The 18,576-nt window shown below is 35.8% G+C and overlaps 1 protein-coding gene across 1 annotated transcript in view; it reads left to right on the forward strand.

Annotated features, from left to right (window-relative positions):
* LOC109082626 (netrin-1-like) overlaps positions 1–18,251 on the forward strand; it is a 54,803-nt gene extending 36,552 nt beyond the window's left edge. The window contains exons 5-7 of the mRNA XM_042720626.1: positions 3,344–3,397; positions 8,114–8,188; positions 17,307–18,251. Coding sequence (XP_042576560.1) covers positions 3,344–3,397; positions 8,114–8,188; positions 17,307–17,629 — 452 coding nt within the window. The 3' untranslated portion in view covers positions 17,630–18,251. The remainder of the gene's footprint in view (positions 1–3,343; positions 3,398–8,113; positions 8,189–17,306) is intronic.
* Positions 18,252–18,576: the final 325 nt, after the last annotated feature.

Raw genomic sequence — 18,576 nt, forward strand, 5'->3', positions numbered from 1 at the left:
ACTTGCTATAAAAATAGCATTGTTGTTTTCTGTTGTGTTTTGGTGAAAATAATCTATAATTTTGGCATTTACCATGTTTCTGTTGTTGTTAAAATAACCGCGTCATCCAAAACTCTTGAACTTGGCACCGGTGTGTGTCCGGATTGGGGAAAGTTGATGGTGGTGATGGGGGTGGTAGAAAGAGTGTTTTTTTTTTTTAGATAAAAATACTAGAGGATATACTAGAGCACTGAAAGATATTTACCATAAACGACCCTGAGCACTTGTTATGTGGTCCGATCCACTGTTTTGGCGTGCTGCTCACTTAAAATGGTGCTGCTACAGCTCGCGGTCCGGATGGATGCCGGGATGCGGATGCGGTCCGCCTTTTGAATATCAGTTATGTAAGTGTTTAAGGATAAAAGACTCGACTTTCTTTTAACATTTTCACAAGTCCTTTTCCTCAAGTCTAGTCAAGTCTGGAGTCATTTGTGGTCGAGTCTGAAGACAAGTCTGTAGTTTATAAAAATGCCGAGTCACTATCCGAGTCACTAACTCAAGTGCCCACCTCTGCTTGGTTGTAACAAGTGGCTATTTGAGTTACTGTTGCCTTTCTATCATCTCTAACCAGTCTGCCCATTCTCCTCTGACCTCTGACATCAACAAGGCATTTTCGTCCACACAACTGTGGCTCACTGGATATTTTCTCCTTTTCTGACCATTCTCTGTAAACCTTGGAGATAGTTATGTGTGAAAATCCCAGTAGATCAGCAGTTTCTGAAATACTCAGAGCAGCCCGTCTGGCACCAACAAACCATTCCACGTTCAAAAGTCACTTAAATCCCGTTTCTTCCCCATTCTGATGCTCGGTATGAACTTCAGCAAGTCGTCTTCACCACATCTAGATGCTTAATGCATTGAGTTGCTGCCATGTGATTGGCTGATTAGCAGTTTGTGTTACCAAGCAATTGAACAGGTGTACCTAATAAAGTGGCCGGTGAATGTATTTCAATGTTGTTCTTTTGAAATTTCTATTCATTAAGGAATCCTGAAAAAATTAGCATGCTTTCCACAAAATAATAAGAATGATTATGTCAAGGTTTTGGTAAAGGGATGGTGGTGCAGGAGAATAGGCTTTATTAATAATAAAATAAAACAACAAACAAAAAAAATGCCCAGAGTGGGGAAACGGACAGGACAGGACAGAGCCGGGGAACATATGACAACAAACTGGCACAGGACTGCAAACACAAGGAAAATAAACAGGGAGCAAATGAGGAGGGTAACGAGGGAGGACAGGTGAAGCAACTGAAACCATATTTGGGTAACAAGATGGGCGGGGTCAAGACAATTGACATGAGAGCACATGGCACACAGGAAACAAAGACAAAAGCCATGTGCTCACACAAAACACACACACGAGCACATGGCCGGCAAAACAAAATCATCAACCATGTGCAAAAAAAGACACGAACACGCAGCTAAAGAGAATACTCATAAGCCGAGTGTTCACACAGGACAACACAACATGAAAGCACGCAGCCAATGAAAAACACAAGCTGCGACAAGAAAGCACGCAGCAGAACATGAACCGGATGCTACACAAAACACCACAACAAACGCAGACAGAAGAGCGCACAGCTCGAGTGAACTCGAGACCGCACGCTCCCACAACAAGACAGAACATGGAGCATGAGTGTTCGAACCCCGACACAAAAACAAAACTCAAGACACGAGTGCCGGGATCCAAACCCCCCACTCCAACAAGAAACAAGGCACGCAGACAACATGAAAACAAGACATGATGGGAGTGTCAGGGCTCTGTCACAAAACCACAAGAAAATGAGACCAATGTGACAGAACCCTGACAGATTACATATTAGAAAGTTTTCTGAAAGAAAACACTAAAGACTGGAGTAATGATGCTGAACATTCAGCTTTGCATCACAGGAATAAATTACACTTTAAAATATATTCAAATAGGGAACAGAATAATTAATTAATTAGAATAATATTTCAGAATATTATACTGTTTTTACTGCATTTTCTAAAATGTTGAGATCTCTGAGAGTACCGTAGAATAAATTTTACTCCTCCTTCTACGCAATTGGACAATACTTGTGAATAACAAAAAAATTACAATAAAAAACACCTAAACTTAATATAAAGCCATTTTCAAATGCATTAGTGGGAAAACAGTACTGAAGCACACTGAATAACCTTCAATTTCATTGCATCTCCTCTACCTCTTGAAAAATTAGGGTGACCTCTAAATAAATAACACAGTGACACAAAATGGTTGTTATAAAAGCACAAATAATAATCTATTATTCAAAAATTATTCTTGCACTAAATGAGGTGGTCCAACATGACTTGTTGTCCCATTACCACCCACAGAGACATCAATAATAATACTCCAAAAAAATTCTGCATAAACACCTATTATTATTCATGATTTCATGGCCCCGGCCCATTTAATTTCCGTATTGTTCCCCTGTTCCATTATTTCCTTGGATGGACATTTGCTGATTGCCCTCCGCTAAGTCAAACAGACCATAAAGCCCTGGCTGACATGACCTAGTCAGCCCTGAACCTCGCTGACGGCCTTTCAACTCATAAATCTCACAGGCTGCTCCAGGGGCATGATGGGTGATATGTTTATTGGCAGTATCAACAAGGCAGCAGACGGTCTCTTTGGCGATTAAGGACAGGCCCACACAGCAGCTGGCATTTCTCGATAAGATACTCGCTGGGAGCGTAATACAGTGTGTGCCTATTAATGTGAACCACTTCTATTATGCAGTAACTGATGACATCGAAATAAAGATTTATCTGGACTGCTGACAAAAGCAACTGTACACACGAAGCCATTTAGATTAGCTTGGCAAGAATTCATGTAGACAAATGAAACCCCGATCCCCGAGAAACTAGATTTCCCCTTATTTCTCAGGGTAGGTAACAAATGTGCTGTTAAACCTGGAGAGAAAGAGGGAGCCCCATCAATTGAGTGGAAAATATTTGGTTTCTCATATATTTCGTGATATAACGTGCTTTTGTTTTAATAGCCTGATATTAAATTTTTTGCGACATCACACTTTTTGCCAACTGCACATTTTAACAAGCCTCGATCCCCTATTGGCGTATATGTGACAGCAGAATGCTTAAAAAGGAAGTAGGGGCTTCACACAGGAAACCCATTAAAACTAGACACCGCCACATCTTCACGTCATCAGTGATATATCTAATAAACCTGATATGTCTTATAAACCTCATCTTAAAAAAACAAGTTCAAATGTGTTTATTGAAAGCAGCAGTATAAAGTTCCATGAGGGTTTGATTGTTTGTTCTTGACTGTTTGTTGCAGAGATTCCTGTTGCTGCACCCACAGCTACCTACAGCAGTCCAGAAGAGCCCACAGGTGAGTTCAGGACAGAAAATAAAACCTGCATATAAAAATACTTTCAGGAACTTCAAATTCACTTACTTAATAAGGCATATGTGTAGCTCTATATGGGAAGATAGTCCAAACACAAATTTGTTTATTGTTTGTGATTTTTTGTGCTTTGATTCAAACATTCTATGCAAACTGCAAAACACGAACTGCAAAATGTTGATAATTACACCATGAAAGTTGTTTGTTTGACTTTTATTTTTAAAGTTTCTTTATGAAATTTGACATGCTGAGTACAAAAATCACATTACCTTTTGTATGCCATTACTGGTGCTCATGAAAACAAAAAAATATTTTGACAACTTACAAGTTAATACAAGCTAATCTCTTTTTAATCATGCATAAAAATTACATACATGCATAATACTGAGCTAACAACAGACAGTTTAACATAATCAGTTACCATAAGTGAATCATCCAAAACTTGTATGCTGCATGTGTACGGTTTTGTTTTTAATGACTAGTCCCACAATGTTCTTAAATGTTCCAGAAATGTGTCCATCCTCGCAAAAGCTAGATATTTTTAAAAACAAATATGCAAAATTTGTGCAAAAATTTATATGTACTAAATCATTGTTTCATAATTAAGTTCTAAAATTTACCTGGTCTAAATTTTTACCCAAAAATTGATGCTACGTGAAAATAAACAGTAGAATAATAATTAGCACCACAGAATTACAGAACCATAAAAATTTAAGTGAAACCATTTTTTCTACATTGTGTAGTAATAATAATAATAATAATAATAATAATAATAATTCTACTACTACTGCTACTACTAATTTAAAATAATATATTTATAATAATTTTCAAAGTCTTCTCTCAGTTAATTTCTTAATGGTGGAAACATGCTTCGATAACTTTTACATATAATTAACTTTAAATGAATTAATTTTATTAAAAAATTATAAAATATATATATATAACTAAGTATATATACTTTATTGTATATACTATATATATATATTACTTATATGTATATATATATATATATATATATATATATATATAGTTTGTATATATAACTACATCTAGTTTCTTTATATATGTATACACACACACACACATATATAAGTGTAATACATAAAGAATATGAATAAACTGGAACACAATGACTTTAATTATTTTTAATATATGAATCACATTATTTATATTATATATTATTCTTAATATTAATAATAATAATAATTCATTAATCTGTCTTCCAATTTTTAGTATAGTGTCACAGCAACAAATTCTCTACATAGTTTGTGTTAGTTTGTCTCTCATTTCATGCCAAAACAAATCTAATCAATATTTCATGTCTCTTTATGTATTTATTTGCCACCTGTGTCAACATTACACAATAAACCCCATCAGCGTGCTGACTTTACAGCATGCCTTAGATTGCCAAAACAGAGCCATAAAAATGCAGCAGTGGATCTTTGATTTATAAGATCTGCGTGAGGTTTTCTTAATCATGAGGATATCAACATGAGCCATGGCTTTCCTTCTCTACTCGCTCTGTCTCAGTCACCATCGAAACTGGCTGGGACTCTAATCTGATTACATGCTTCATTTGAATGCGTTTGCTTTCCCGTCACACTCTCACAGCGCTGTGCCGTGAGGGAGAACACACCCTTGTACTTCTATTCATACTCAATTACCCAAGCTGCCCGATCACTGTCTGCGCTGTGGGAGTAACGCCTGTGACGTGCAGCCGTCCCATGGAGCCAAACTCAGCTGCTGAAAGCTGTCTGGCTTCTATCAGCTCTGAGATGTTTCACTAAGAGAAATAAAATTAAATAAAAAAAAACTTGTGTTGTGTCCACTGTTTTCCCCCACAAACTTTGTACACTTGTTAAATTTTACATAAAAATTGAAATATATATATAATAAATAATAATATAAATGTATAAATTGATTGAAATAGAAAATTATTAAGTGTCTAAAAAATATTTAAAATATTAGTAAATATATAATATATATAAAATATATGTAAAACCTGTTTTTATTCATTTCAACATGATTTGTATAGCACTTTTCACAATACATATTTTTTTAAAACTGCTTTACAGAAAATGCTTGTTTCAGTATTACAATAAGGAAGTGTTTTTTTAATCAAATAAATATAAGTGGATTCAGACCTCATATTTTCTTTCTTTTTTGATTTCCTGTCAATACTGTAAAGAAATTTATTCACAGAATGATAATACAAAACATGAAACATCACTATATTATAAATGATATACTGTAAACTACTATTCAACAGTTTGTGCTCTCTAAGAAATTAATACTTTTATTCAACAAGTATGCATTAAATTGATCAAAAGTGACAGTTAATCCATTTGTAATGTTTCTATTTTGAATAAATGCTGTTACAGTATTTCAAACTTTCTAGTCATCAAAAAAAATAAAATAAAAAAAAAAACCCTAAAGAATCGATCAATCATTGTTTCCACAAAAAATTAACCAGCACAACTGTTTTCAACATTTGCCATCACAGGAATTATTTATGCTTAAAAATGTATATAAGTAAAAGACAGATAAAAACTGTAACAATATTTCACAATATTACTGATTTCATGTATTTTTGATCAAATAAATGCAGCCTTGAGACTACTTTCAAAAATATTCTGGACACAATCTTTAAAATGGCACATAGAATATGTTCAAAAGTTTGAATGCTAGATGGAATTAATAACATTTACATGATGTATTCTAAGATTAAACAGATTTCATTAAAAAGGGGCCAAATGTAATAGTAAGTTTAACCTCTTTTCTTACTGTTTACCTGTCCTGCTGTAGTTTACTGTGAGGACACTCCGGTGTGGCTCCCCAACAGATCAGCACAGTTGTGCTTGAGGGACTCTATTAAGCAGATATTTGTCCCTCCACAGGGGACATCCATTATGGAGAGGACGTGGGTGTAATTGGCAGCGTCAGGCATTGTGCTGCTTGCCTATAGCCGCCCAGTCTTATCAAAGAGAGGCAGGATGAGGCGGACAAAGGCCGTCGCCACACAAAAGCCGCCCCGTCGTCCGTTCATGCATTTACATGGAAATCAGGCGTGGCTGATATGGACTCGCCAGAATCATTTACTTTTTTGGGACGCCACCCTCTTCTCTGCACTTTTTCTCATTCCCTGCCTCCAGTTCTCCCCCCACAGTCCTTCACATCCTAATTCTGCACACCACTTTTTTGTATTACCACCACCCCCCAAAGCTGCCAGACATCTCGCTCTTCTAGCCCTCAACCCCCCTTTTACTTTCCCCCTTCAAACTTTTTTTTTTTATTCGGGTTGGTGGTTCTTTCCTGCTTCGCCGTTGCCCAGGTAACCTCATTCAGACGGAATATAAAGGGACATGAAAAGGGTGGATTGGACTGAGGGCCGGAGAAAATAATGAAGTTTGTCCATATTCAGGCGAAAGCTGAAAGGTCTTCTCGCTCCCATCTCTTCCAGTCAGCCAGAAATCTCGCAGTTATTGCGTATTATTATGTGAAGTAGCTGCAACGAGAGACTCTCGGGTATCAGTTTGCGTCAGGAGAACCGAGCCAACGCACTGGTTTGGGTCCAGAAGGTGGCTGACATTGAAGTGACTCCACGGGCCAGGCCTCAATGTGGGGTTCAAATCTCCACAGCGGTGTCGAATATAAATCATAGCGCGCTGGACGTCATCCCTGAGGTTTATATGTGGAAAGCAGCGTTTAAATGAGGAGTCGCTATTGTGGGCATTGTGATGGGGGTGTTCTGTGTCTGAATGAAGTTTAAATGACCTGTGAACCCCCTGTCCTGACATCGCTGAGTTAGTGGGGGGATTTGGGAGGGGAGCTGATAATTAGGGTGAGAAAATGACTGGGTTAAGTGAAGAAAAGATTAAATGATTAAATAGCCATTAAGTCTTAATTAGGTCTAACGTGAATCTCTTTAAATGTGCAAATGAAGCAGAGGCTTCAAAATCATCTGGACACTTGAGTCACACTTAAAATGTGTCAGCGTTATTGCATTAGACAATATAATACAAAACAAATGGCATCTAATTTTTGTAGAAAAATCATGTTAAAATGTGAGTATCAAATATGACACAACTTTTGGGAAATGTTGTTAACATGTTATTTTACAGTGTCATTGTTACACGTTACATGTACTTAGTATTGTAATATCAATAAATTATGCATAATTACATGCAAGTAACCCTAAACCAAACCCTAATCCTAACCATATAGTAAGTACATGTAATTAATTAACTTTAATCAGCACTTAAATGGATAATTATACTGTAACAAGGACACAAAATAAGTGTAATCAAAATGTTTATTTGTTAATCTCTCAATCATCATGTTGCATTAAATTATATTTTGCCCCACAATAAAAACAACAGCGCTTTGACCATAAAACTTTTAAAAATCATCTTACTAAGACATTTTTTTTAAAAAAATTTTTTCCAGTTCAGTTTTGGCCTTTGAGTAAAACTGAGGTGTTTTTTTCTCTTTGAGCATGAGCTCCATATTGTCTTAAATCATACTTTAAGCTTAATATCTATTCCATTTCAAAACCTTTAAAGCATAAAGTACTAAATATATTCAAAAATGCTAGATTTTGCCTCCTTATGTTTTCTTCCTCCACATCTGACAAACTCATTTTGTTGTTTCACACAGATTTTACCTGCCTTTCACTAGTTTTCTGTCTGTTATCTTCCTCAGGCTGTGACTCCCACTGTAAGACTCCCAAGGGCAAGATGAAGGTCACCATGAAAAAATACTGCAAAAAAGATTTCGGTAAGTAGCTCCTATTGAGAAACGCCTGCTTCCTTTTCACTTCACGTCACTAGACATCTTTCTCTTCTACGTCTTTTCTATCTCTCTCTTTATGTGTGCCCCCTCTCTCATAGTGCTGACAGCTTATTCAGAGGCTAAAGGTTTATGTTATAGCATCAAAGCGTGTGAACTCAGCAGGTTTCTCCAGATGGACACGCTCAAAGTGCCTCGCAGCATCTAGAGGACAAAGGGGACAGCTGGTTCCTGTTGAAAGCAGAGATTTCACAGGTTCAAATACTAATATAGTTAATATAATAACGGACTTATAGAAGTTCAAGAATGTAGTTATAGGTTTTAAGGTTAGAAGTGGCACAACAGATAGTCAGTGCAGGTTTTTATCATCTTCTTTGAGAAATATCTACCACATATGAGAAACAGATTAGATTACAAAGAAAAAAATATATACAGAAAACTGCATGCACTCAGTTTCTTATTTTTTAATCATATTTTTATGCTTACCAATGCTGTATTTATTGTAATATTATATAATAATATTGCGAAATATTATTACAATTTAAATGCAATTATTACAATTTTGATGCAAACCTCAATTTTCAGTATCATTATTTAGTCTTCACTTGTCACATGATCCTTCAGAAATCATTCTAATATGCTGATTTGCTGCTCAAGAAACATTTCTTATTATTATTAATGCTGAAAACAGTTGTGCTGCTTCATATTTTGATGAAAACCATGGCATGTTTTCAGGATTCTTTGAAAAATTGAATTGAATGATTTCCTTCTGATAATCATATTAATGTCTTTAAAAAAATCTTACTGACAAAAATTAAACTGTCTGTCAAATTCCTAAATTATATTAAATGAATGTATACATTTAAACTACATTTGTTGTACTTCACCTCATATCAGAGTGCAGTATAAAGGCTCTTGCGTGCAAATGTGGTAGAGGTAGAATCTCTGTTTGACTGCGCACAGGTCCTCTGGCTGTTTGCAGAGTGGAGAGAAAGATGTTTGATTTCACAGTGTGATATCATAAACTCATTCCTGACTGGCCTCAAGTCTGGAAACACATCTGAGATTTGTGGTGTCCAAGAGACTGCCTCTGCTCAAAACACTGCCAAGCCAGAAAGAAAAGAAAGAAAGAAAGACAGACAGACATGTGTCCCTAAATAGATGCAATGCATGTTTCTAACATAAGCAATGTTTCGGGCTGTGCTGAAACCTGGAAAAAGTGTAACCAAACATTGTGTATGTGAACATATATGTGAGAAATCCCTGATAAAAGCATGTTGAAAAGTGTACATGCTTAAAAATAAAGGTTCTTTATTGGCACCCATAAGAACCTTTAACATCTATGGAACCTTCCGTTGCACAAAAGGTTCTTTAGATTATTAAATGTTCTTCAGACTAAGAAAAATTATTCTTTTAAGAACTGTTCACTGTAAGGTTGTGTCCTGTTTATGACACAATTCCAGATTAATATGGAAGACATTGCTCGCCTGTTGCTTAATGTATAGTACAATGGGCTTCAAAAGTCTGTGACCACTAGATATGCATATTTTTTTTTTAAATTGAGTAGAATTTTTCCCCATTTCTTTAAATAATGAATTTCAGAGATTTGTGTAAAGACTGTGAGTAAAAAATATTTGAAAATGATCCAAAGAGCATCTTGAGCTTCAATGGATTGAAGCAAGAACATCTGTACAAAGTTTTTAACATGCTCATTTGCTTATTTGACAGACCTAGAAATGCTGCAGAAGCAACTTTACTGTACAAAACTTATTTATTTCCAGGCTTAAAAACTTTCCAGATTGTCAGACACGAGCGTATATGAAGGCCTCAGCGTGCCTGCAGCATTTAGCACAAATTGAAATATGACTTTGCTGCTAAAAATGTTTTACACAGAATTAAATTTATAGATACACAGGTTTCCAATTTATCCCACGCACACAGGCCATCTGAAGTGCAATTTCCTCATTAATCAGTAGCACCTTATCTATATTAACATCTCTTACTGCTCATTACTTGAAATGACTCATTTACAATCCCGCTCTGGTTTCCAAAACATCTTTAGGCATCCCCTGAGGTGAAGCTGATAATATTAATATAGATAATATCCACCGGTTGAATCAGCAACCGCACAGACTAGCAGAACAAGAAAATCAAGAAGAGAAAGCAAGAGAAGGAGCATTGCTGGTCATCTGTAGCTGCTATCGTTCAGGCCGTGATATTAAGTTTCATTCGGTTTTCACTCTTAGCCACAAGTGTTCATGCTCAGAGGTTGTTCTCATAGGGGAGTCGTTCATCATGTTGATGTTATATAGGACAGGTAACACTGGCTAAGCCGACTGGAGTATAAATCTCGTTGGGTGGGGAGTATGAAAGGGCTAATGGTGTGTCCCTGTTCAACTGGCCCCCATGTGTCAAAGAGACCCCATGATTTTTAGCCTACTGTAGCAAGCAAATGTATTGCACATTGTTAGTTAATGTTAATGCATAGGTAATGCATTAAATGGTTAACAAATGGAACCCTTTTGTAAAGCGTTACCAAATTATTTTGTAACATTATATATTATAAATGTCCTTACTGTCACTTTTGATCAAATTAATATGTTCTTGTAAATAAATGCATTAATCACCTTAACTTTTGGGAATTGATCCAAGAGTTGCCCTATTTTTAAATGGTAATGCATCATGGGGTTATACTTTATTTTAAGGTGTACTTGTTACAGTGTAATGATACATTTAAGTACTGATTAATATTAATTAACTACATGCACATACTATATGGTTAGGAATAGGTTTGACTTAGGGTTACTTGCATGTAATTATGCATAATTAATTGTTATTATAATAGTGAGTACATGTAATATGAGTATGAAGGACACTTTAAAATAAAGTGTTACCCATCATGGATTCCACAAAAATGTTTAGAAGCAACATTGATAAGAAATGTTTCTTGAGCAGCAAATTAGCATATTAGGAAAACACTAGCAAAAACAGTATGACTTTGCTGGACAAAGATTATTTTAGACAAATTTGGACCTCCTCTCACACAACACTCTGCACCCTTGTCTGATGAGACAGTCTCAGTGAAACAATACAATCGTCCAGAACCCACAGGACATTTACACTACCAGGTAGAGCTGTTACATCCAGCTCTCCGTTGCTGAAGTTTTAAATCTTCAGCACTGGAAGATGAGACAGACAGAGGCGAGAAAGAAAGAAATACTCCCTGTTGATCCACTTTTGTTTGCCGTCGCTACGGAGACAGCGGTCCGAAAGGGGTGCATTCTTCTACTCTTGGGTGGGGGGAGAATGACAATGAATCAAAGAACCGTGTGTGTGTGTGTCAGTGTGTGTATGGAGCTCCTTAGCATTGCCACACACACACGGCGGAGCAGCAGTCAGTGCCCCGGCGTAAGCGGCTGGGCGTAGGGCGTCCCAGCGGGGAGCTCGCAGGAGCTTCAGTGTGGTAATCAGGCGCACTAATTAGATTAGAGGCCAGCTTGTGTACCGCGTGCAGCTCGTGTTCCAGCACACTGGCCGTGGACACTGAAAACCAGCGGGACACCTGGCAAATCTATGGGCCTCTTCCTCTTTTTAAATTAATTTCTCTCCCACTCTCAATCAGGAGAGAAATCCCTCACCTTCTAGTTCCTTTCTTTCTCTCTTTCTCTTCACACTGTCATGACGGAGAAGAAAAGTGGTCTCATCCCATTCAGCCGATCTAATAGAGCTTTGGAGATGGATGGCTTTGCTGGCCTGTGCCGTGTGGCCTCATGCAAAAGAGGGTTTAACTCGCCAGATTAAACAGGCACTTTAACATAGTCTCATTGTATTGTGCGTAGCTTTTAATTCTGTTATCACCATGATATATCAGGATATAGATATCTGTATATATATTTTATGAATGTGTCAGGGAAAAATTTGAATTTATTTTCATTGTTCTTAATCAGTTCTTTGGCTTCACTTGTACATTTCAACTTCCCTGCAGTGTGACCAATTAATTTTTAAATGCAAATATGTCATGTTAATCAGTTAATATGAGCTCATGAAGGCAGTATCAGTATGCATAGTAATTATAAAAGTTTAACAAAATGGGGTTTAAAGTAATGCCGGATGGATGGCATGTCACACCACAGCAGGTGAAAGTTTTATGTCAGTTAGCCATTAATAGAAATGATTACAATAATAGTGTTCAGACCTATTGGAGTCTCGTTCAGGTTTCATTAATGTTTAAATATGTTTAGAGAGAGAAAAAAATAATAATAATAACCCCTGAATGATTGAACTGTTGAAATGCTCTAAGAGTAAAGAGCTATAAAATTTATTTAAAAAAAATTTTATATATATATATATATATATTATAAAAATATAAGATTTACAAGCATTTATAAGCATGTAAGCACTATATATTTTTTTTGGATAATTTTTATAAACATTTATATATATATATATATATATATATATATATATAATATATATATATATATATATATATATATATATATATATATGTTTATAAAAATTATCCAAAAAAAAAATCATTGCAGCTATACTATTTTGATTATTTTGGTCTTGTAGGTGATTTTGGAAGAATTAAATGAGAAATGTTTGAGCTGATATTGAAGAATTAGTTGTTGTTAATTAAACTACTGATCTTTAAAAACTGTTGAGAATTCAACAAGGCTTTTATGAAACCTGGGACCTCTATGAAGTCATGTGAAAGAGCAACTTCTGAGTAATAGATTCATATCCTAAATAGTGCTGTTAATCAATTAAAAAAAAAAAAAAAAACTAATTAATTAATCACACTTTTTTTTCTGAAATGAATCATGATTAATAATTGTGATTAATCCCAACTAACATTAAAGTTTTTAAATATACTTTTATATTGCAATAATTTAATATTCAGTCATCAAATTAATGTTAAAACAACATGAAGACAGAATATTTAAAATATTTGTTTAATGGCATCTATTTTATGACTGAAGGCGAATATCACTGATACCAATACTGATGTCTCTAGGAACTTTTTTCCCCTTAGTATTTAACCATTGACTATAGCATTCTATATTACAGTATAAATAGCAATTTAAACAGTTATTAGACTTAAAAAAATATGAAAACTTCTAACCTGTGCCCTTCGGCAAGTAGGAAATATACAGAAATTGGATAAAGTTATCAAACTCTAAATTCTTAAGTAAATATAGTAATCCTTAAAGCTAGAAAAATTATATATATATTTTTTCTTTGATTAACAGACATCACAGCAGCTGAGCTATTAGTTATTTGGCTGCTATTACTTTAAAAGCTGCCGCTGCTGAACGTGACGTGGATCTGACACACATGCTCATAGTTTCTCACTGTTTTAATATCGGATGAATTCTTCTCATCTGGCATCTTGGTAAATCTGAGCACTCTGTATGAGACTCCAAAAGAGAAACACATCTTGAGTTTACTGGGGTCTTTTTTTTTTTTCAAGAAAAAAAGCAGAAGATTCTCCTTTTAATGTCATGTACAATTTTCTCTCTACAGCTGTAACATGGGCAGAAACAAAGTTAACCTACTAACATGTACAAACAAAACCTTTCATTTGCAGAATAAAAAACCTCTTCTTTCTCAATACCTGGACAAATCTGGAAAGCCTTTGCCACCCGCATGGTGTATCTGTGGTTTAAGGCTGCACTCATACAGGAGTTGTGCCCGTTTGGCAGGATTTGATGAAACCAGTGCCAGTGATCACAGCATTAAAGCGTCACGCAGAGAGAGAGGGAAAGATTTGATATATTACAATAACACATTCTCAATATACGCACACTTTATATATGTAAAACAAACAGTGATGACATCACTTTTAATATATTTTCCGCACTAAGCATTTAGGTTGGTTGGTAGGTTGGCCATGTATTACAATACACACAATGCTTTGTGGTTGCTAATGTATTCTTTGTAGTTTAAAGATGTTGCTATGTAGTTGTTAATGTACAGCATTCTGTGTAGTTGCCAGGATTCTGCTTTGTGGTTGCTAACATAGTCTTTGTGGTTGCCAGGATGTTGCTTAAGTGTTCTGGGTGGTTGACAAGCAGTGCTGGGTAGAATACTTAGAAACTGCCATCTGTTACTGATTATAAATTACATGATGAAAACTGTAGTTAGCAACATTCAGTAGTCTGGATTACCCATATTAGATAAGTCTATTATAAGTTAGTCTGACTAGTTTTTGATTACTTTTAGATTACTTTTGACCTAGCTCATTTATCACATAGATTTGAATGGGATTATTGTGTAAAACCTGTCAATGTGATCATTACTTATACCGTATTGCAGGGTTTCCCATACTGTACATTGATTTATTTATGGTGGCCCACCACAATATCTACACTGACTGCCACAAATAGATTTTCCAAAAGGCTTTAACTTCGTTGAATAAACATGAGCACTGCACCAAAATCAAAACCCGGCATGGGTGTTTTTATATAAATGTATCTTTATAAAAGAGAACCGACTGTCTTCAGAAAAGTTTTGATGTCATTTTCATTTCATCTTTCCTAAAATGCCTGAAAAAGCAGCTTTATGAGGTCAGCTTGATTACAGCCGTTACCGGGTAAACCGCTCTGCCGCTCATAATTAATTAAATCATAAAAAGGTCAAATTAAATGAAGTCATTTTAATTCATTAACCAACATCCGTGAGCATGCAAATGTGATACTTAACTAGTAAAATCATTTGTTTTACTGAATTTGTGCATTTTAATGTGTTTGAAAGACAAAGGTTTTCCAAAGCTGTAGTAATACATGGTTAAATAACCTACCAAGTGATAATTATAATAAAAATGATTATGTTCATCAGCAGTTGATGCAATGTTGAAACACTTCTCAAACCTGAAATGATTTTTCTAAGTCAGTAGTCAAATGCTGTGTAGCCACCTGACTAGTGACTGATCTCTGTGTGAACGTCCACAAAACCGCAAGACTTTCTGACTGTATATAAGCAGTAGGGTATTGTAAAAGAGGAATTAGGGAGAATCAATGCATTTGGAATCATTTATTGTGGTTGTGTGAATAATATGTAATCATGCAATCCATAAAAAAGTAGAAAAGAGTCATTTTTGGAATCTGATTACGTAATCCAGATTATTTTATTCTGACTGGTTGCCAGAGTATTGCTGTTGTGTTCTAGGTGGTTATAAAGTGTTTCAGGTGTTCTGGGTGGTTTCTAGGTGTTTGCTTTCTTGATCATGAATATGACCTAGTTTTCTCTCTCAAAATAGCACTTATTAGACAATTTGACCAAAAAAAACAAAACATAATTCTAACCCGGACAAGCTATACGGCGACGTTTAACACGAACGAGCAGAAATCAGCAAACACCGCTAAGAAGTCAAAGTGATTGTTTTCAACTATTTCAAGAAGCCCAACAGCACATTTTGAGTCCGTTTCGGCTCGCTGCTGTCTCCTGCTGTGGAGAAGCGAGAGCAGGTCAAGAGCGAGACCCGGAGCAGGATTCTCACGCCAGCCGGGCTCAGATAGCTCATGAGCTCCAAACACATCCGCCATTCTTCTGGCACCTTCTCTGTGGCTGGGATGATAAACAGCACCCCCCTCCCTCCTCTCTGGGCCGCGCTACCCTCCGCACACCCTTCTTTTCTTTTTATCTCTTGTTATTTGGATGGCGAAGCGGGCTCCGGCCCAGAGAAACACAGGCAATGAATGGCGGGCCTGTGGGAGTGCGTTCTCTCAAATTGGGTACAATTTGCTCACAGCCTCCCCCCCTGCTGCTCAATTGGGACATTCCTTTCAGCGATCGGGGTGATCCTTGCCTCCCTCTCTAAAGAGAGTGTTCACATTCAAGAGCGAAAAGAAAAAGCGCTAGGAAAGAAAGAGCACTTCCTGTGTCATTTTCACACAATGCTGTAATGGCATATTTCTTAAACATGACGTGCCACTGGTTCACGGGTTACTGGCCGCAGGGTGTGTGTGAGTGTTTTTTAGGGCGGCACAGCCATGCCTTGCCATTACACACCGGGTCCGTGCTAAATGTGTAATAGAGGTCGTTTTTTCTCCCTCTGGGCGTCCTCCCCGTGTGAAACCACTTCACGTCAAGTACAGATTAGCTCGCAATCTGTGAGTCTGATGATAGTTAAAATGGTGTGGCCCGCGGGGATCTCTGCGCTTGTTAGCGGTTACCACATGGACTGGACATTAACATCTGATGTCTGACTTTTTCCTTCCATTTGCACCGTAGTTGTGGATACTTAGTGAACTGTGTCCAAAAGACTGAGTCCTGGATTGCTTTTTTCAATGTAAACCTTTAAAAGCTTTAGGATTTTAAAGGATTATTCAAATTATTATTATTACAGTATTATTATTACAAATTATTGTGCTTATATGAAATGCAATAAAAATGTTTTGAAAGTTTTAGTATATGAGTTCAATTATATGTTTATATATTTTTGTTTATATATTAATAATTATTGTATCTTGTCCTTTTTTTTACTTTTAAGGTTAATTAAAACAATACCATTTACATAAAAAATTAAGAATTAAATTAAATTAATTACATTTGAAAAATAAAAAAGACAAATAACTAAAAAAACAGGAGACTTCAGGAAATATCTCTATTTGCTTTCCATTTGATCTCATTGCTGTCTAAGTGAAACAAGTTATCAAAGAAATTCCAGTTTTCTTTTTTTTTCTATGGGTGGTACTCAGATAAATGTCTTAAAGTTACAAAAAAGCTTTATGTTTCACACAAAAGATAATGAAGAAAAAGGAATGGGTTGGTCTCCATTTTATCAGTATCAGGAGATGGAAGGAAGGAGTTTCTATGGCAACGTAAATTGAGGTCAAAAAGAGAAGTTATTTTAATGGTTGAAAGAGGACATTTAATAACTCAATAATAATGTCAATTTAGAAATCAATAATAATTATTATTATTATTAACAAAAACACATATATATAATTTTATTTTAATATTATTTTCATAATTGTAAAAATCATTTAAAATAAAACATACAACTTTTATCTTAGAACTTATTTAATATATAACTTTTTTGTTTCTGTGAATGTGTCCTCTAACATCTTTTAATCGGACTGCTTGTTTTTTTCCGCAGCTGTCCAGGTTCACGTGCTAAAAGGAGATAAGGCGGGCGAATGGTGGAAATTCACTATCAACATCATATCGGTCTATAAGCAGGGCGGACATCGCATTCGCAGAGGAGACCAGCTCCTGTGGGTGCGTGCTAAAGATGTGGCCTGCAAATGCCCCAAAATTAAACCGGGACGGAAGTACCTGCTGATGGGCTCTGACGACGACGACTCCCGCGGTCAGAGCGGTGTGGTGGCGGACAAGGGCAGCCTGCTCATCCCGTGGAAGGACCTGTGGGCCCGTCGGCTCAGGAAATTCCAGCAGCGTGACAAGAGGGGCAAGTGCTAGAGAAAAACATGGAGGAAAAAACAGAGAGATCAGGAGAGAAGGAAAGAAAAAATAATGACCCGAGCAACGTCGGAGCAGATTGATTGACGATTGATCAGAACTGTGGTGAAGGACAAGCAGTTGTGCAGTTTTGCCTTCCGTTGTTTAGCGTTTTTTTTTCCCATCAAGATTTTATTTTTTCATATCTTCGATTTTGCAGAATTTGCACCTACTATTAAGTATATGTAAAGTCGTTTGTGTGTGATCTTTTCTGGTGTCTCTTTATGATTTCTGTCTTTTTCCACAAAACAAGCAAGCTACTGAGTCAGTTTATCTACATGAACGTTTTCCTTCAGAAGAAGTTTGTTGACAGTCAACATTTCAAAGTACAAACAGTGGGGTCCAAAACTCTGGGGTCACGCTGATAATCTGAATTGAAAACAGTAAGCTGAAGAATTAAAAAAAAATAAAATAAATAAAAACAAAGATGCATTCAAATGACAAAATATTTATAATTTTTCAAATTTTTTACAAAAAATTATATGACCTGTGGTGCAGACCTGGATCATGTCCCAAACCCATTCCCCCACCTTCTGAGCAGAAATCTCCAAAAATCTAATCAATAAAATAAAAAATCCCCACTCAAAATATAATAATAATAAGAGATGAACACTATATATATATATATATATATATATATATATATATATATATATATATATATATATATATATATATATATATTTTTTTTTTTTTTTTTTTTTTTTTTTTTTTTTTTTTTGAAACATTTTTTTTTTTTTTTTAAAAATGCTAAATAAAAACATTTTCATTAGTGCTCTCAGACTTTGGGCCCCACTGTACATTATTTAGAGTTTGATTAAAAAGGTAGCAGTTGCATTATTGTGATAGAATCATAAAAAAACGATCTGTTAAGCCAATACTTGCCAAAATTACACATAGCATCCTTT

This window comes from Cyprinus carpio, chromosome B3, assembly GCF_018340385.1.
Source record: "Cyprinus carpio isolate SPL01 chromosome B3, ASM1834038v1, whole genome shotgun sequence".
Lineage (NCBI taxonomy): Eukaryota > Metazoa > Chordata > Actinopteri > Cypriniformes > Cyprinidae > Cyprinus > Cyprinus carpio.